The 19,828-nt window shown below is 38.6% G+C and overlaps 2 protein-coding genes across 5 annotated transcripts; both read left to right on the forward strand.

Moving 5' to 3' along the window:
* The first annotated feature begins 245 nt into the window (after positions 1 to 245).
* LOC116707465 (ethanolamine-phosphate cytidylyltransferase) lies at positions 246 to 9,839 on the forward strand. Of its 2 annotated transcripts, none has more exons than XM_032544806.1 (13): positions 246 to 588; positions 4,843 to 4,931; positions 5,426 to 5,587; positions 5,759 to 5,825; positions 5,927 to 6,011; positions 6,514 to 6,555; positions 7,128 to 7,275; positions 7,497 to 7,579; positions 7,662 to 7,739; positions 7,856 to 7,921; positions 8,015 to 8,080; positions 8,195 to 8,283; positions 8,440 to 9,839. In XM_032544806.1, the coding sequence occupies exons 1-13, from the start codon at positions 248 to 250 to the stop codon at positions 8,552 to 8,554; spliced, it is 1,431 nt and encodes a 476-aa protein (XP_032400697.1). In that variant the 5' UTR covers positions 246 to 247; the 3' UTR covers positions 8,555 to 9,839. The 2 variants fall into 2 exon arrangements, with proteins under 2 accessions (XP_032400697.1, XP_032400698.1); XM_032544807.1 differs by having other exon boundaries at positions 248 to 588; positions 7,143 to 7,275.
* A 1,067-nt stretch (positions 9,840 to 10,906) lies between these two features.
* Positions 10,907 to 19,558, forward strand: LOC116669423 (guanine nucleotide-binding protein G(o) subunit alpha). Of its 3 annotated transcripts, none has more exons than XM_032499305.1 (10): positions 10,907 to 11,128; positions 11,777 to 11,885; positions 11,970 to 12,061; positions 12,171 to 12,263; positions 12,555 to 12,715; positions 14,714 to 14,842; positions 17,301 to 17,430; positions 17,528 to 17,599; positions 18,374 to 18,461; positions 19,192 to 19,558. In XM_032499305.1, the coding sequence occupies exons 1-10, from the start codon at positions 11,084 to 11,086 to the stop codon at positions 19,380 to 19,382; spliced, it is 1,110 nt and encodes a 369-aa protein (XP_032355196.1). In that variant the 5' UTR covers positions 10,907 to 11,083; the 3' UTR covers positions 19,383 to 19,558. The 3 variants fall into 3 exon arrangements, with proteins under 3 accessions (XP_032355196.1, XP_032355195.1, XP_032355197.1); XM_032499304.1 differs by having other exon boundaries at positions 10,943 to 11,128; positions 11,750 to 11,885; XM_032499306.1 differs by lacking the exon at positions 10,907 to 11,128 and adding an exon at positions 11,228 to 11,309 and having other exon boundaries at positions 11,753 to 11,885; positions 19,192 to 19,382.
* The last annotated feature ends 270 nt before the right edge of the window (positions 19,559 to 19,828 follow it).

A 19,828-nucleotide genomic window follows, 5' to 3' on the forward strand; every position in this document is an offset into this window, starting at 1 on the left:
AATCCAGATATTGTCACATGACAGTCGAATACGCCGCTATTATGTAACAACATGTCGGCCGCGTGCACCAGCGCCACATCGTACGATTCAACCTGTGTCAAGTCTTCCATACTGAACAACCATCACATCTTTGGTCTTTTCAAAATAAAACCAACAACTGCAGCGATCCGTTTCGAGGAGTTTTATTAAAAGTGCTTCCTTCCCGTCGTGGTTTCTCTGCTTTCTTCGGCCGACTTGACGTAGCGTGATGTGCGTCGTTGCGTCGCCGATGAAGGAGGCGTTGGCGCATCGCACTGCTGCCGCTGGAGCCGCTGCTGCTGCTGCTGCTGCCGACACACAAACCGGCTGCCCTGCACTGAAAGGGGACTCACAACTGACACCGTTCATCATCTTAACTGGAGGAAGTCGCTCTGCAGCTACAGTTGCACTTCAAGTGATCACCCACCAGACTGAAAAAATGATCAAGAACGGACATCACCACCACCAAGTGAACACAGCAGCCGGGAAAGACGCAGGGTCGACCCCAGGCACTGCAGCTTGCAGTCCCGAGAAGAGGAGGCGAAGAATCCGGGTTTGGTGCGATGGCTGGTGAGTAACCTACCGGATGATAAATGGTGTTAGGATGATGATGATGATGATGATGATGATGATGATGATGATGATGATGATGATGCTGCTACAATATTGTTCTCATCGTTTGCATGAAAACCCGTTAGAATGAACGTGTCAGCCTGTAGCCTATGTCCCCACCGGGACAGGCCTGCTGCAGGTTACAGCTCTCGGGACTGCTGCTTCATTCTCCAAAGATGTCAGTAAACACTAAACTTTTAATTGAATATTCTCGTTTATGTATTTTACCATGAGAGTTGCAATAGGCCAGGCATAAACCACTGTAATTCAGGGCTTTACCCTATATTATTACTGGGACATCCTAGTCTCAATTTTCTTCCTCAGTGGACACATTATTATATAATAACATCAGGATATCTCTCATAACACATCATTACTGCCATGTAGTATACTCTGTAGTTTACCGGTATACTGGCAATGACACATTATTGTACGGGATTTGGATAACATTGTCTGCCAAATTTGTGTATTGCAATGTATTGTAAGTACCTTTACTTAAGTTAGAAACAGCCAGTTCTATAGAATTAGCAGTCATATAATTAAAATGCGATTAAAGGCATATGACTAAATGTTGAATGTAGTATGTGTTGTTTCAGATAAAATCGGCCAAAAAGCATTGGATGTGGTCGCTAAATAAAACAGTAACAATAGTTTTAATTACTGGAAAATGTTTGTGACCATGTCATTTTTTATAAGTAGGATTTTTTTAGTAGGATTTATTATACCATATTTACAGCTTGCAAAATATTAATGCCTTAGTTTCAGTGTCCAGGTATTGTGCATGCTGGTTCTCTGTTACTAGGACAACTGAATAACGAGCCATCCTTAACTATGGAAAGTCAGAATGTTTGCTGTGAAAAGATTTATTGAGACAACATCACAGAATGATAATGCACACATACATTTTTTTTCAAACCCAGAACATTGCAATTACACATAATGCATCTCAGACCGCTTGGTAACAGGCCACTCTGAACATACTTAGTTTGACTTTTTGTGGGATTACTTCCATGATGCCACACTGACAAAACACGGTGTCTTCTTTCAGTATTGTAATGGAATTATGAGTGATTGTATTAAAGTTCAACAAGATGCTCAGATAGCGCCAGGCACGGTCTTTGATACAATACAGGTGCTTAATGTGTACAGCTGTGGGAAGGGCAGCCCTAACCAGAGAACAGAACAGAACATGTAAAACAAAAGCTAAAAACAGTCAGGCTTTGTTCACTCTGCTCCTCCAGCTCAGATGATACTTGACTAATATATATCACCAATATCACACAACAGCAGCAAATTTCTCCTTGTTTATAAAACTACAGTCCCACTTATTTGTTGGCCACTCAGGCCTAATGATGCTCAGTACACTCAACAGGTTTAATGGGCTGGACTAGGTGGAAGGAAAAGGTTTTAGTGTCATCTCAGATAGCCTACTACACGTATTGTGCTCAGTCTGTTATTTCAGTCACCTCACCTTGGCACTTTTAAGAGGGCTCCCCTCCCCTTAGGTCACCTAAACTAGAAAGGGAATTTTGTTTGTAGTTTATCCCGATATTCGAAAAACTCAGCAACAACCTTTCTATCCAGAAAAAACACGGTTCAAATTATGGCTATTTGGCTTATCAAATGTGAGGGGATTTGATGTTTTTTGTTGCCATATGTGATTATAACTGACTGGTTTTCGACCGTTTGCTGAATAAAACAAGCTATTTGAATATGTCACCATTAGCTGTTGAAATACTAATATGCAGTTTTCTCTATTATCTTTCGTTATACACAAAACTAATCATTGAGAATGAATCATTAGCTGCAGCCCGAGAATTGAGCCTTTGGGATGCCTCCTCTGGGAGAAACACCAAGCCTTGGTGGACAGAGTGTGGCTCCATGGTACACTGGAAAAACACATGTTTTGAAATCCTGTGTAGTAAGGCCAGGATTATTGTGGCTTTCTCTTGTAGAATTCCTGTGATTTAGGTGTGGCTGCCTGTCCATGGTTTAATGGAATGTTTCAGAATGTTTGGGATGCCAGAATATTAACCGGTGGGGTGAGCATGCAAAGAGAGCCAATGTCAACAGAGCTCATGTCATTAACCCCCTCTAACCCCTCCTGCCCACACCTGCTATGGCCACTGTGGCTCGTGCAGCCGTGCCCGATGCCCTTCACTGAGCACATTGTTTCCTGAAGCCCTACTGGATGCCACCACGCTCTTACTGACATCCAGCGTTGTCAGCCGTATGAGAGGAAGATTTCAAGGAAAGAGCACAATCAGGTCATCTGTTGAGAAATCTTTGACCCAGCCCCTTTTTTGCTTCACAAAGGCGCTTATTTGTCAACCCTAAAAAGAGGTGACGGGGTTAAAGATTAGCTGTCAGTGAAGCATCATCAAGGAAGAGTGTAAAGTCCTCTTCCACTGTGTTTCCGCTAAGGTAGTTAATCCATACTAGACTATAAATGTGCTATTTAAAGCCTCGGTGAAGTAACAGTGTGTTTCTTATTCATTCCAGCCCTTATACGAGACTAGTCATATCCTGATCACTCCAGGTATTTTAAATTTTGAATTAAAAGAAAACCAAAATGTCAAGATTATGAGTTTTGTGCTCCCCTAACTGGTATTTCCTGCACATATCCAATTATATTCTATCACTCTGTTCTTGAGAAGCGTATGTGCTGTTTGGGTGTCTACTAACAGGTTACACTAATCAATATTTCATCATCCCTCGGCCATGATCCATCCCTGCTAAAAAATACAACAGGACTACGTTAACACGTGTTGGGCATCTAGGTAGTATAACACCCCCCAAAACAGCCTCCTGGTCTTATGTAACTCTGAGTTTTCTTTCCTATTCATCACCTCCAAATGCTCCCCCTTACTACATTCTTCTGTTCCTTCTGTACCTCAGAGCCTGCACACACGGATCCTAATTCAACAGATTGACAGCACAAGACTCGCACAGAAAAAACACTTTTTGTGGTTCTCGTTCTTTGTTGAAGTATAGTGGATACATCTGAATCACATAAAAAAAAGTCCCTATAGTCTGGTAATTGTTATTTTTTGTGTTAAAATAAAACTCAAGTGCAGTCCAGACTGTTTTTAGTCAGGCGGTCTATAGTGACACCACAGCAAGGCACATATGCTATGTTTCATTAGCATAGCCTGGGCCTGAAAACAACATGGGATTCTGTTACCGTTGTGGCTTTGCACAAACTGTAGTAAGGGCAGTATTCATCGGTTTTCTCATTGATTTTTGAGGATGCTGTTCATAGGGCTGTTTTGCACCTGACCCATGACAGAGCTGATGTGTAATTTAATGAACTAAAGAGGACACAGATGCCAATTTGAATGTGTTTTTTTCCCTTCAGCCATCAATTATGTTGTCATTATTGTTATTCTCCAAGTTAATGGTTGCTACAAAATTGCTGATGGTTATTGTAGCAACTGTAGCAGTGATCTGAGTCTAATAAGCGTATTGCATCTTCAGTGACACCTGCAGTCACTTTCTTCTCTTTTTTGAGAATATTAGACAATATCATGCTCCAAGTAGACCAGAAAGAAAAATGATCAGACTGATGTCAGCTGTTGGCAGTAGTAATAGTGATGGAAGGCTAATGCCCATCTGTTCTCTATTACCATTTTAGATTACCATGTTACAATCTCAGTCTCCAATCTGGGCTAATCTAATTATCTACAGATGGTATCAAAGCCTGGGTGGAGTACAGTGGGAGGAAGAAACACACTCTGCAGTTGACTTTTTATGTTTAGACTTTGATAACATATCTAACAGATCACATGAAGTGCGTGAAATACCTTGGTGGGTTGACAATATCAGAAATATCAGGGGTTATGCATGTTTCAGCCCATGAACTAAACATCTAGTGATCTCCTACACTCCAGTTTGTCATTGCTTGTTGGTGCATTGAACAACTTAGAAGAGTTGAAGAGGGGTTGCAGATTCTAATTTCACCATGCTTTATTCAACAGTTGTTTGCGACTATCTTGTTATCGTCGGGAATAAAGCATGGTGCACCGGAGAAGAGTTTTGGACTGGTTTTAATTTTGATTGGCTGCCAAACATTATGACTATAATTCAAGAAATCCTTTTCTTTTGTTTGATTTTCCAACCAATTGTTTTGAAAACATTCCTTTCCTATTGCTCTTGTACCTCCCTAGCATTATGTAACTTTTATGTTACTTTTCTATCTTCTTATCCTCCCAGCTATGACATGGTCCATTATGGCCACTCCAACCAGCTGCGACAGGCCAAGGCCATGGGAGATTACCTCATCGTTGGAGTACACACAGATAGTAAGGCTCAGAACCATTGACTTATTGTCCACCTACACCTCACTTTAAGGCCTAGGTCATCTGCACATAACTTTTGTCATTCCTAACTCCTTCTTTTAACGTGCATGATTCAGCCTGGAGCTGATGAGTCTGTGGAGCCATGGCACCTGAAGCTTCTGTTCAACTTCTTCAGTACTGTCAGTAGCAGGCAAACACTGTGCCCTGTACAGGGATTGTTGTAACAGTAGTGCACTTACTCAGCGATTACATCTTACCCATAGACATCTTACCCATAGACATACAGTATACAGTATAGATACCCAAGAATGACTTCATAGTTCAGCATCTATCCCTCTGCTGAAGTGATAAGAAAATATCTTAAGGAGGAAGGCGGAGCTGCATTCCGTCACTATAAAAACTGCTTATCAGATGGAAATTTCTGTCTCTCTGTTCTATTGATCTCATTTTATTTGTGTGTGTCAACAACAGTATTGTGTACATGTTTTGTTTTCAAGGTGAGATTGCAAAGCACAAGGGTCCGCCAGTCTTCACTCAGGCAGAAAGATATAAGATGGTGCGGGCCATAAAATGGGTGGATGAAGTTGTGGAAGGAGCGCCTTATGTCACCACTCTCCAGACCCTCGACAAGTACAACTGTGACTTCTGTGTGCACGGAGGTACAGTATATCACTACTTCTTGTCCTCATTTAGACACACACAGATTCACAAGCCATAAAGACCGTTGGTCATTTCCAAGTATAATGCTAGATCACAGTTTTTTGGTTGAGGTAACATGCAGGGCTCTGTTGATTTTTGGAAGCAGTATGTCATGTATGATGTTGTTTCAGATGATATAACACTAACAGTGGATGGGAAAGACACATATGAGGAGGTGAAGAAGTCAGGGCGGTACAGGCAAGTTTCCTTTTTGAAAAATGCAGAAGATAATAACAGTCTGGATAGTATGTTGTGTAATTGTTTCTTAAGTTGCTATATTGTGTATTATGCTGTTCCAGGGAGTGTAAGAGAACCCAGGGAGTTTCAACCACAGATCTGGTTGGCAGAATGCTACTGATGACCAAAGCACATCACAGCAACATTGTAAGTACAGCCTTAGTCTTTTTATAAAGATAACAAGACCGTTTTACACGTCTTTATCTCACTGCCACTATGCAGCGCCTACATCCCTGACCTCTTAATGTACGTTCAACTTTGAGATTTTCAGGCAGAGGTCTTTTTTCTGAGCCAGAGGCCTAGCTGAAAACAAAAGGTGACAGAGCGTTTGCAGGGCCCGAGGCTCTGGAATGATCTGTCCTGAGTCAGTGGTCTTCTTTAGGGCCCTCCGAAAACATACTTTTATCATAAACACTTTCCTAATTGTACTTGAGTTGGAATTTCCTTAGAATTTTCTTTTGTTTCCTTGAACAAAAAGTCAGACACTGTATTGGTTTTTATACACCAAATAAAACCTGATAATTTTATGACTTGGCATCTGTTTTATTATGCGGCCGAGTTGTGAATAATTTTGTAACGTGGATTTTGAAGTGCATTATGAATAAAGATGAATTTATTTATACCTAATTTGAACCTCTCTTCTCTTTAGGATAGTTCAGACTATCAGCAGCACACAGACAACTTTGGAAAGGTATGTACCAAACATATTTACAGCTAATTTTAATGCTTTGGTCATCACCTAGTTTATAGCCAATACCCAGCTTACTACCAAACTCTCAATTAGCATATCTGTAAAAACCAAATGCTTGGTTCTTTAGCTTCCTTTTCCTTTACTTACTTTCAAGTTGTTAAAGTTGCTATGTGGGCCAGATGTCAACCATTATTAAACAAAGTCCTTTACTGTGGACCCACTTTATAATCAAGTTGCTGGCTGTGCCAGTAAACAGTGAATGCCACTTCTGTTCCTGGATAGCGAACCTAACTCAGAGTTAACATGCTGTGGATTTAAATAGTGTGAAAGCTTTAGAGGGTCTCTTCACATTAGAACATTTGCGACTGGCACAGAAGCGCTGTGAATTTGGAGAGGGCTGAATAAATGTGCTGGAGATTTGGGGACAGGCAAGTGATCTATTGAGCATTTAAGAGATGACGTTACTACTCACACCACTAGGTGGTGGTGAGGATCCAGCATTCTGATACTCCAGTGTCGAAACTGGTTGCTACGGTCTGTTTGTACTCATTGTGCCTGTTACTTGATTACGGGGCTCACATGGTCAGAAGGGCCACAGTCCCTGGACGGGGGTGTCTCAGTTCCTGCAGACTTCACAGAAGATCATCCAGTTTGCTTCAGGCCAGGAGCCTCAACCCGGAGACACCATCATCTATGTGGCAGGAGCATTTGACCTTTTTCGTATCATTTTAGAACCTCACTAAAAATATTGCTTACAACAATAAAACCTTTGGATCAAAAAGCATGAACGCTTTAGTAAACTGAAGCGTTTCTGGAACTGTCATTTATAAAAGCAGTGGTGTCACTTTCAGAATGGTGTGAATTCATAATTTTGTGAACTGTTGCTATAAAAAGTCTGTTTTCATAAAATACTAAGTCACCCTTGACTAGTCTCCTATCAGACATTGGCCATGTGGACTTCCTGGAAGCAGTGCATAAGCTTGCAGAAAAGCCATACATTATAGTGGGGTTGCACTTCGATCAGGTGAGTCTCCTTGGCTTTTTCAATTGTGTAAATCATTCACTGCCTCCCTGAATCAAGTTGTGACATTTTACATTTTTTTTAGGAGGTGAACCGCTACAAAGGGAAAAACTACCCCATTATGAATGTCCACGAGAGAACGCTCAGCGTCCTGGCTTGTCGAGTAGGTTCTTCTTCTTCTTCCACCATCAACATAGTGCATTACAACTATGTCTTCTTTATCTGAAATTTCTTTTGGGTGATTGATTTTTGATTTTGTTGTGTTGCTTTTTTACACAGTATGTGTCAGAAGTAGTGATTGGTGCACCCTTTGCAGTCACAAAAGATTTACTGGACCATTTCAAGGTAAATACAGACCATAGAGTTATCTCTCACCACTAGATAATAATGTTCTCTGCAATCAAAAGTGAACAAAATAGCACATGTTTTTATCCACAGGTGGATCTTGTATGCCATGGAAAGACAGAAATATATCCCGACAAGGATGGATCTGACCCTTATGCCGTAAGACTCTAAATACTGTCACCTACCGCTTTTTAATAAAAACACCTCCATGAAATACAGTTATGCGCAGAGATGATATATCACATCCATGCGCAATTTTTTCTTCAAATCCAGGAGCCGAGGAGGGAAGGAATTCTACGTACCGTTGACAGTGTCAACAGCCTCACTACGGATGCCATTGTGCAGAGGATAATCAAAAACAGGTTAAAAAGGAGCCTGTCAACTTCTAGAAACAGTCACAAAGGCTGAAATAGACAATTTTATATTTTATCCAATGGGCAAAACATATTAAGTTAAATTAAATGGGACAGTTTGCGTACTGTTGAGACCTATTTTCCATTTTTGTTGTTTTGATTCAGGTTGCTATTTGAAGCAAGGAACCAGAAGAAAGAGGCCAACGAGATTGCTGTGATCCAGGCCATGAAGCGACAAGAGGAGGAAAAGACTAAAGAAAGAGCCCAGGCTGTGCTGTAGGAAGGCCCTAAACAAGCACCATCGACTTAGTGTCAACATAACACTGACAAGCTCAATTATTCTAAACTCATGTACAGTAAAATCAACCCTTTTCTATGTGTTATGACACCCTCCACAGACGATCCTGGCTAATAACAGCAGTGCTTAGAGCAACCCATTTAAAGCCAGGGCAATATAGTCTTTTGTGGGATCATCAGGTATACAGTGCATGTGTGTGTGTTTGTGTGTGTGTGCGTGCATGTGTGCGTGCGTGTGTGTCTGCTGTGGGATTGTCAGGTATACAGTGTGTGTGTGGGGGGGGTATTAACATATTCAGCATTATGCAAATAATCACTCAACAATCATACATACAGACAAAGGAGATATCATTATGTCTTCAAATGTCTATTTTCTGTCTTTGGATATTTTTAATTCCTGAAGTATTTATTTTTGTTGCCTTCAAAAATATAGATTTTTTAACTATTATCTTAGCAAGTGTGGGGACCTGAGATGTCGGTCCGGCATTAAACTGTAACAAAGAAATGATTTGATTAGTCATTTCCATGGGGTTGTTGCTGCTTTCTTCCCAGCAATAGATGTCGCCCCACAACTAATCTATCCATGTATATACTGTACGTAATGTATCATAAAGTGATTACAGGCTCTCTGGAGGATGCTAACACCAGTAGAGAAGTAGGAAATCCCCCTGCTTCTCTGCATCAAACTTGAATTGTTTGGATGTGTAAAGGTGTTGAAACTCTTTCAGGACCTCATGTACATATCAGGCCTTACTCCAGACTGCACTTACTTCTCAAAAAGAACTGTTTTGTTTTAGGGTTTGAACTCAAAAATGCACACTGTCAAAACCTGCATGCCTGGCCTTTTGAGTGCAGCTGTCTTTTTTCTTAAACCAACACTCCTTTAAGGTTTATCCTAATATAGAGAACACTACAAAGCTTTAACAGACTGCTTTTAAGATTAAAACAATGACAGTTGCTCAGTGTTGTTGACTTGATAATGAAGACCGTTTACTGTCATTAAACCCTAAAAAAATTAAGCATCTGTCTCTATATCAAATGTGATTAAATAATATTTTTTTGAAAATGTATATTTTACTCACCTCCACTCCATTAACTACTGTATAGATCATTTAATGTTTAAAAAAAGCATAATAATGTGTCTGTATGTCAAGTTGAAATGTATTCAGTGTAGGCTGTAAATGTTATTGACAATTCCCAGTTGACAAACACTGTAGAAAGTGATTGGACTACAGTATACTATTGCTGATAATAATAACATTTTAATCTGAAAGGCTATTTGTCATCTTATTTCCCTAAAAACAGAAAATGGCAGAGGTTATGAGGATTGCAACATCTTATTTATTGCCTCAGTAATTGAGGTAAATGAGCAGGGTGTGCTTTAATCACACAATGAAAGGTTAAAGTCATGTTTTGGACACAGAAATTACCTTTGATCACAAAAAAAGGATCTGAATTTTTCAACATATGAATGAGTCACACAGAGAGTTTGTTAAATGTCAGGTGATTAAGAGTAGATTATTTTAGCAGCAGATTGGTACCCAGCTAAGATCTGTAAGCTTTTTCAAAAAGAGAGAAAAAGGGCATATTGACCTAATTTGAAAATCCGTTTATATGGAAGCATGACGTTATATGGCCCAGAAAGTCATTCAGTCAGTATGAATGTTTGGCAACCCTGTGTCAAGCAGGCAATACAGGAAGAAGTAATGAGATTATTTTTTTTTATGTAAGTAAAAGTAGCAGTACCACAATAAAAATAATACTCCATTAAAAGTAAACAACCTGCATTCAAAATTAGTTAAAGTATGTATTATGTCATGTGGCCCCAATCAGTTTAACATATATCATCTATCTTATATATTATTGGAATATTATCACTGATTCATTAACATTTAATTCATTACATACATTTAATGTAATTTTTAATTACAAAGGTAGAGTAATTATAAACGTGTTATACTGTTGGGTAGTTAAATCTTTAACAATGCATAATTTATGAACCAATGTAGGCCTACCTATAACATTGTTTTTAAAAGTAACTGGTTAGATGTTAGATTTCATTCTTAAATGCAGTGGAGTAAAAGTATAAAGTATACAATGGAAGAAAAAAACTCAAATGCTTCAGAATTATGCCTCAAAAGTAGGCCTACTTGAGTAAATGTACTTAGTTTCATTTTACCACTGTAAGCAGCTGAGCATGACTAGATGCTCTCATTCAAAATATTCATCATGGAAAAAAATTTTTGTAAATATTGATAGATTCAACTGCATATGTGCTAAGTAAGTTTTTTAAATGTTAAATTAAGTGAAGTTGTGCTCATTTGAAGAAGAAAAAAATATGTTTTTCATGTACTTTTTTGGGGTTTCTCTCTGAAGCAAGCTGTCAAGAAAGCATATCCGGGTTCACACGTGCGCCCAATGAAGCTAATTAACGCTTTCGTTTGTTGCTAACTCTGTTAGCTGTTGAAGCTGAGAATCAAACGACACCGACGTACAGAGCGAACGAGGAGTGATGTTTTGCTGTCTTGGTATAGGCCTACTACCAGCTCCGCTGCAGGTAGAACATCCATTAAATTGTTCAACTTCCGAACTAGCATTTGGAAATGCTAATATGTGTTGCAAAACTATGACCAAAGTGCGAGAAGAAGAAGTGCCTCCTCGTGAAGTCTTGGTCAACAAATCTGTGTTTTAAGTATTTGCTAGCTCTTGTCGTCTTTCAGTCTAAATAGATTTAGATCTATGGAATAATCTTTCAGGTTGCTATTCAGTCAGTTAAAGTATTTGGAACTTATTTATTTATTCATTTAATGAATAGTAAAATTAAAGCAAATGGACTGTCTCAATACCTTCCACTTCGGTTGACTAAAATGACACGGCTTCTACTTGAAGCTAGATATAAAAAAAGCTAAGCACACAATATGGTTTACATCTGGGGCCAGGGAAGGGTATTAGGCATTCTACTTTTAATAATTATGTAATGTCACACAAATTTAGTATAGCCTTTATTAACTTTTTTTTTAAATGTTTTAAGAGAAATCTAATCTGCCAATGCATTCCAATCCGTTTTAAACATTTACTAAAACATATCCTCACTTGTTAATGAAATGTTATTACTATAGTTTTTGCAATCAGTGTTGTAGTCCCAAAGCATCCATGTAAAAGCTGAATTCTTGCTCAGATGTGCATGGGAATGTGCCTTCACCAGGAGATCACAGACGAGGGTAAAAAGGCTAAGCTCCAGAGCTCTAAAATAGAGCAAGACCTTTGTGAACATGCCCGGACGGAGATGAATGTGGTAAAATTCCTCATGCTTGGTAAGTTTTTATTACAGAGTTTATCAGATTTCAGGGAAGTGTTGCCGTTTTTAAGTGGAAGCATGTCTTTGGTGTGTGTGTCAGGAGCTGCAGAGAGCGGAAAGAGCACCCTAGTCAAACAGATAAAGATAATCCACAGTCATGGCTTCTCCAAACAGGAGCTCATAAGTTTTAAGGTCAGCTGCAAGCAAAGGAAGCATTTGTTGAACACACTGAACTATTTGAGTCAAACGACTTTTCAGCATCAGTCATGGGACAAAAGGTTGACTGTCATTTCCTCTGTAGCCTGCAGTACTAGACAACCTGCTGACCTCCATGAAGTTTGTTCTTCAAGGAATGGGGATGCTGAGGATTAATCTCGCTAACCAGAAAAACAAGGTAAGGAGAGATTAAACAATTTTTTTGAAATAAAGTTTAATCAAATCTGCTCTGTGGTAGCCCACTTTTCATTGCAGCCCCTCTCTGTCTCACTAGATGTCAGTCTTTGTCTGTATACGACACCCACTGTATAATGATCAATCTTATATACTGACACGTTCTGTTGTTGCAAGAAATATTGATCCGTTTGTATCTTCAGATAGAGCATTACATTTAGTTTTGTGGGAGAATACAAAACATTTACTTTGAAAAATATAGTGTTTAAATGATATGTTGTCCCGTGTACTGCAGATGCACGCACGCTCCGTCCTGTCCTGCAGTCAGTGTTTGGGAGACGACCAGGAGCTGCTGCCTTTCGTGGCTCATGCAATCTGTGCGCTTTGGGCCGACCAAGGGGTGCGAGCAGCTGCAGCCAGAGGTTACGAGTTTGAGCTCAATGACTCTGCAGTCTAGTGAGTAGAATTACCTAAAGTTATCTACATCGCACAATTCCACCCAATTAGGACTGACGGTGCAAATGTCATCACATCTTATAAATACAGAGCAACAGTAAATCAAGTGCTGAGAAAAACCTGTGTTCAAGAAATAGATGGCTTACTTGGAAACAATGCTCATTTTCAGCTACATGTTTATATTTTGGGCTTTTAATAGTGTTTATATGTTTTATTGTTAAACACTATTTCCAATACTGCCTGTCTTCACCCTCTGTCTGAAATGATATGTTTAGCGCCTGGCTCTTTTAAAGCCCACTCTCTAAAAAGCGTGTCTGTTCTGATTTGCCAGCGTTGAGAGTTTTAGACACTTTTATAGTATTATAGGGTGGTGATGGTGCAGTGGAAATGTCCCATGCCTTTGGTGTGGGAGACCTGGGTTCAAATCCCATTGCATCAACCAAAGACACTTATCCCCTAGTTGCTCCAGACGTGTGCAACTTTTGACTTATTGTAACGCACTTTGGATTTAAAAAAAGGTCTGCAAAATGTGTAATGTATTTAAATAGCACCCTTACCTGCATCAAGATGCATAGGAGATATGTCCAAATCGAGACATTTTGATCAACAGTATTTTATTTTTTCCAAAATACATCTCACTGAAAATTGTCTTATTAAATGGAAATTATTGGAATACAGCCAGTGTGTTTTACCCAACATCTCTGTGGGACAGTTTTTGTATGTGGGCATAGCTGTTTGTTTTTTTCCAATTGCTGTCCTTCAGCAGTTGTGCCCTTTCAATTGTTCAACCAATAAAAAGCAGCCTGCACAGTGTCATGAAACCCTAACACACCACTCTGCATAAATTATTTGGTTAGAGTGTTTGTTGCATCATCAGCTCAAGTGTGGTTCATTACCTGGAGTGTGGAAAACATTTTGCTGGATGACATTGTTTCTCTCTTCATGCAACCATGAAGTGCGATTGTTTTAAACAAATTGTCCATGTGTTTGTGCCAACAAGCTCGCTTCTCCCACCTTTAGGCCACCACTGCCCTACACAATTGAATTCATGCCGGCGCTGTTAAATATTAGCATCAGTTAGTAGTGTTTATAATGCCGCACAATCAACAAGAGTGCAGTGCTAGATGGGGCTCTCAGAAAATATTTCTAAACACTCTTCATTAACTAGAAGTTACTGCTGTTGAAAGATGGAACATTTTGAAATGGATATTAGAAGATAGTATTATATTGAAATGCTTTGTCATGCAAGCAATCATCTTACTTTTATGCAATGCACACAATATGTAATTTTTGTGTACAAAGCCAAGGCTTTGTGAATGTAGATGGACACTGGACAAGTCTCATATGTATGTGTATAAAAAGGTCTCCAACACCATCAGTCTAACATAACGGACTGCTTTTGACTGCAGCTACTAGGGTATTTATAAGTGTACTCTTATAATACCACCATAGTTATCAGACTCCTGGACAGTCAATAAAAATCTAATCAATCCAGCAAAACCAGAGATCATACAGTTTATTTTTTTAGTGCCTAGATGTAGTGAGCTACAAAAATCTGTTAAGCTGCTCACCATTTTCTAACGTCACCCCCTGAATTTATTCATCTTCAGCACCAACCACACTGACTCAAGTGACATAACTCAGTTTATCAGACTTCACACACCTCCTTTTTGGAGACGCACTCCAAAAATGCTATGCTTTATTCTCCACAACTTACAGCCTCCAAAATGACCAAGTTTAGTCCCAATAAACCCACTAAAGTTCAGTTGCAACTTTACATTGTACCCTTGTTTTTGCCACTTGAGTTTTACTGCCCTTAAAAATCAGATTTCGTAAAAGTGATCATAAAGGATGTACTGGAATAGCTTCAATTGAAATGGCCAAATATTGTCTGTCTTGACTGTATGTTGGAAGGAAATTTGTCTGAGTAAAGCTTAAATTATCTAAAATATTTCTGATCACTAAGTGATATTTCTCTACTTTTTATTCCATCTCCAGTTTCTTTGAGAACATGAGTAGAATCATCGCTCCCAAATATGTTCCTACTGAGACGGATGTTCTGAGAGTCAGAGTGAGGACCTGTGGAATCATTGAAACGGTGTTTCAACTTAATGAAACAATCTTTCGGTAAGCCTTATTAAACTTGAAGCTCAAATTCAGCAGCGGTCAGAACATGATATACTGTAGTACAGCGCACAGACAACATATGCCAACATAATGCTGTATATTGAGTTTATAAAGGTAAATACTGTTACTGTTTGCACTGGGCTCACTGCGAGCATGATATTATTCACTTATTGTAAGAGGGGTAAGTATGTTACTGAATATGCATGGTTAACACTATTTCATTTTAAAGGGACAATTGAACTCTGGATCTTACGCTATAACTGAGTTATGGCGTTAAGTGTTGGTCATATTCCCTTGAAACACCTTATCAAATCTCAAAAAGAAATCTTAATATTGAACATTAAAGCATCATTTAAAGGGGAACTAAGCAGCTATTTTTTTTTTTTTTTAGCTTAATTTACCTTAACTGAACAGCTTTGGACAAATATTCCGACCATTCATTGAAATAGTTTCATTGAATAGAACGTTTTTTCAAGTTGTATGGTGGTTGCTGGACAAGCCGAGCAAGCAGTCTGACACAAGTAAACGTAGGAGCCAATATCTATTCCAAAGCTGTAGGGGTAGTTCTATAGAGAAACCTGCAAGAAAACAGCAAAGAAATTTGCATTAAAGGGGCAATATGCAGTTTTGGACATTTCTTTGTGTATGAAATGTATCCCCCATTTCATACACACCCTCTCTGTGAAATATGTACAAATAGAGCAGGTACTAAAACCCCATGTAAACATGCAGTTTAACACAAGCATGTATCTACACACATACACTGAAAATATTACATATACATTGATAGATTGTAGGCTATACATCACATAGGTGCATAGTATGTACCTGTAGATGGATAACAAAAGGAGTTGGTTGTTTAGGAGTCTCATGCCTGAAGAGATGCATGTGTAATGGTGACATTTGAATGTGTTGATTAGCTTACTCAGTCACGAGCTTCAACATGTAAATAGGATGGCTTTGTAGTTTTTTAATGTGCATTTCCATCTTTTTTTATTGTTTGCTATTGGAATTCTAATTAATCTGTTAAACAAACCTAGTCAATGGGTCCTTGAGGACTTTTGGATTTAGATTTATTTTTCATCAGAGTTACTGTTTATGCAGTTGTACACTCTTTAACATGCTGCTTTCCTAGAAAGCAGTTTTTGAGCCTCTGGGGTCCCTGACGAAAGCTGAACCTTTCTGAGCTGAGGGAGGCGGCTACCTGGGCATGACTCAGACATGAAATATTGATGGCTTCTCTCTGCCTGGTATTTCATGAGTAATGAGACAAATATATGGAGGAAGCGTCCGATGAAAACATTAAAACCCCACCCTCCTAAGCAACCTTTTCGCAATTCTCCCTGCGATCTGTCCCTTTTGCTGTGATGGTATTCGGTGTGTGAGTCATAAGAAATTAAATCCATTTAAAATAGAGTAGGAAATATTAAAGTTCTGACAATTTTACAAAATGTTTTTTAGTTTTTCAGCAGAAAACATTTTATTAAAATTTTTATCAGATTTAATCAAATAATCTAGATGCTCAATACAAATTGTAGTGAACTGTAAGAATTTGAAATCTACTTTGCTAACGTTTAAAGATGAAACTGCACAGAAATATGTATCATCTACCAAGGAAGGGTTGGGCGGGGGGTGGTTTTTTCCCTGATTATCTGGCCTGGCTTTTTCCCTCTTATTTAAATATAAGCATAACATTTTAATATGTTCTTAAACTTGCATAACACAATTCTGATAAGCGGCCTCTGAGTGAGACAGTGTCGTATGTCTTGGGCTAGTTCCACTAAATAGCTAAATTCATTAACGTTATTTCCTCAGCTCTTGGTTGCCATATCAGTTTACAGGTCTTATGCTCTTCCATTAAATCTGAAAAACCATGAAAGCCTTGTTGCAGTCAAGCCAGTCACAAGTGAATTTATTTTTATTTTTTCTGCAGCACAGCAACTACTGCCGTCAAATGCTACAGTTCTTGCTTATTGTCCCCAGCTTGTTAAAACTGACTCCTGACCCAGGGGATAAACGCTTTATTCTCTTTGACATGAGTACTGCAATCATGCACCTGGAGACTGTCAGGCCAAAATGGGGCTCATTACCTGTGTCACCAAGACCCTCAACTTCACTTAGTCAGCACCAGTTTAGATTTTGAAAAGGGTTGCCCCAATATTTTAAATGGGCTCTAATTGATACTATTTAATATCAAGGATATTGCCTTATTCCCTAAGAATATGTATTTAAATATATTAATGAACTCTGAATCATGTGACTGTCTCTGAAGAGTTTAGCAACACAAGCTTTCCAGTGGCAGAACATGTCTTTATAGATTGATTAGAGTGATTCAAGCTATAAACATGGAGAAGATGATGCTCAATTGCACATTTTTCTCTCCTTGCACATATTGTTTGATCAGTTGGAAGAAACTCGTTGGATGAATAAAGCATTGATTTGTTTTGGTTATTTACAGGTTGTATGATGTCGGGGGCCAGCGGAGTGTGAGGAGGAAGTGGCTCAGCTGCTTTGACTGTATTCAGGCTGTGTTGTATGTCGTGGCCCTGAGCAGCTATGATATGACACAGACAAACGAAACTTCAGGGGTATGTTCTAATTTTAATCTATTTCATTTTCTTGCAAAATATAGACACCTGTTTTTTCTCGGCCACTTGTCTTTTTCCATATTTTTCTTTTTATTAGAATCGGCTGCAGGAAAGTCTTGAACTTTTTACGTCCATCTGCAACAACACAGTCTTTAGAAACACCTCACTGGTAAGTTTTTTTTTTAACTTACTTTCTTAAAGATAAATAATGCTTTGAATGAAATAAAGGGATCCTGTTTAGAGCTTTTTTATGGCCTTTTCTGTGTTTATGAAGATGTCCATTTTTAAAAGCTTGTCTAAATGTGTGGAGGTGACTAAAGCACGGCGTGGGGCTTTTGGTAATCATTCTTGCCAAGCAGATGGGACACAAACTGGCTATAATTGCATCTGACATACATAATTAGCATATACAGTTTTAATTGAGATATATAGGGCAGGTGATTTCTGTTTAGGAAGTTGGCTGCGAGCACTGTTTCACACTTGGTGTAATGGTTGGAATGATTTTGTTCATATTGTGAGCTGGTGGGGCTATTAGCATTGCCATCAATAACTCACTTGTTGGTCACTAACTTTTTATATTTGCTTTTTGATTAACTTGAGGCATTAAGGGGCAAGGGTTATCTTATGGCCTTTTCCTCTTGGATAATTTTTTTTTTTTAAATGTTAATTACATTTTAAATGCTGGGCAGTCAAATGATTTTCTTTGGCACAATACGAAGTCTATAGAGGTGATGTTAAATGCTAGAAGTGCATATTGACTGGAGATGCAAACTCAAACTACAGAGTCTTGTTTGTACAGATAGTTCTAATGTTGTGAATGTGACTCATTTTAGACATGAGCTTATGTTGTGAGAAACTGCACTGAAAAGAATCAACTGGAAAACTAGAATATTGTCACTTATTAAAATTCCCAACTCTGATGGCATCTTGCTCTCTCATACAGATTCTATTTATGAACAAAACGGACCTTTTCCGGGACAAGATCCTACACTCTGGAAGACACTTGAGGTTTTACCTTTCTAGTTACAAAGGTATGTCGCAGAGGAATGTTAATTTTTCTTTTTTTAAGACTCCAGGCTACTGTTCCATCGGAGTTTGCATACAACATACTTTTGCTTTACGTTTTGGGAGTTCAAAAGGTAAATTAAACAAGGATGAGAAATTTCATCACTTTGTTAATCTTAAAGGTCCCATGACATGGTGCTTTTTATATAGGCCTTTTCTTAAAAATTCAGCCTTGGTGCAGAATTACAGCCTCAAGAGCCAGTCCCACAATGAGATTCTCCAGTTCTTGCTCAACTCTACAACTCACAAGTTGACAACTTGGAGGTATTTTCTCTTATCTGAATCTTAAATTCCTTAATGAATTTATATGCGTCTTTGTTTTGCTAGATGGGACGCTGCATTTCCCAGTCTATTGGGCAATCTGAATTCCTTCTGGCCAGATATTTCAAATACAGTCCTCCCTGTTTGTCTGCATATTATTAATTCTGGCCAAATCATGGTCATACTTATTTTAAACTCATGTTTTATTTGTGTATATTCAGAAGGATAACTTGTGTGCAGATTCTCACCAGAAGCCATTTTCTTGATTTTTTTTTTTTTTTTATTTTTTATTTTTTTTATTTATTGTTATTTAATGGATTAGACTGCCCCTGTGTGCATGTAGTTTTGGCTGTATTGGTAAACCGACCCGTCACTTTACTGAACTCAGTCGGATGTCTCAAGATTTGGCATGTTTCTTCCTTTGACCTCATTCAGGCGCAGATGTTGACGTGGATTCTGCAGCCCACCACATAACTGCTGTGTTTTCTTCATGTAGCACCAGTCCTGACCAGCTAGTGTACCACCACTTTACCACAGCCACAGACACCACGAACATACAGGTGGTCTTTCACATGGTCATAGATCAGGTTATGAAGGAGAACCTTGCAGCTGTCCAGCTGCTGTAATAGTCACCTGAAGGCTGTAAGATTGTTTATTTATTCAGTGCTGGTATTTTTATTTTTTGAGATGTTTTCCTGTATGTAAATCATGTATTTAAGCAGCTAATGTAAACATAAGGCTGCACTTTACCCATATATTTTAAAAGCTTTTTTAAAGAAGTTATTTATTGATATGCCTGGTCCCTTTTTTGTAATGCTTTTTATTATATCTATTTTTTTACCCCCTCATTTAGAATAAAATCTGACCATGTTCAATACTTTGAGCCTTGTATCAGTGAGCGGTTTGTATTCCATGCCTATTTGTAGTCAGTTTTCTTTTATTTACATCTTACACATTTTATGGTTCTGAAACACCCACCACTAAGTGAATTACCAAATGCCAAAATGATTGCAAGTTACAAGTTTGACATAATTCATGTTTGCAAAATGCAGTATTACTTATCCTCCAGTGT

Source organism: Etheostoma spectabile, chromosome 19 (genome assembly GCF_008692095.1).
Source record: "Etheostoma spectabile isolate EspeVRDwgs_2016 chromosome 19, UIUC_Espe_1.0, whole genome shotgun sequence".
Taxonomy (NCBI): Eukaryota; Metazoa; Chordata; class Actinopteri; order Perciformes; family Percidae; genus Etheostoma; species Etheostoma spectabile.

Excerpts from the sequence above, each read along its gene's own strand:
- LOC116669423 (XM_032499304.1), top strand. The coding sequence starts at position 11,084 with ATGTTTTGCTGTCTTGGTATAGGCCTACTACCAGCTCCGCTGCAG. Across the intron at positions 12,062-12,170 it reads AGGAGCTCATAAGTTTTAAG|CCTGCAGTACTAGACAACCT; the intron begins GTCAGCTGCAAG and ends TTTCCTCTGTAG. Across the intron at positions 12,716-14,713 it reads CTCAATGACTCTGCAGTCTA|TTTCTTTGAGAACATGAGTA; the intron begins GTGAGTAGAATT and ends TTCCATCTCCAG.
- LOC116707465 (XM_032544806.1), top strand. The coding sequence starts at position 248 with ATGTGCGTCGTTGCGTCGCCGATGAAGGAGGCGTTGGCGCATCGCACT. Across the intron at positions 589-4,842 it reads CGGGTTTGGTGCGATGGCTG|CTATGACATGGTCCATTATG; the intron begins GTGAGTAACCTA and ends TTATCCTCCCAG. Across the intron at positions 6,556-7,127 it reads ACACAGACAACTTTGGAAAG|GGCTCACATGGTCAGAAGGG; the intron begins GTATGTACCAAA and ends ACTTGATTACGG.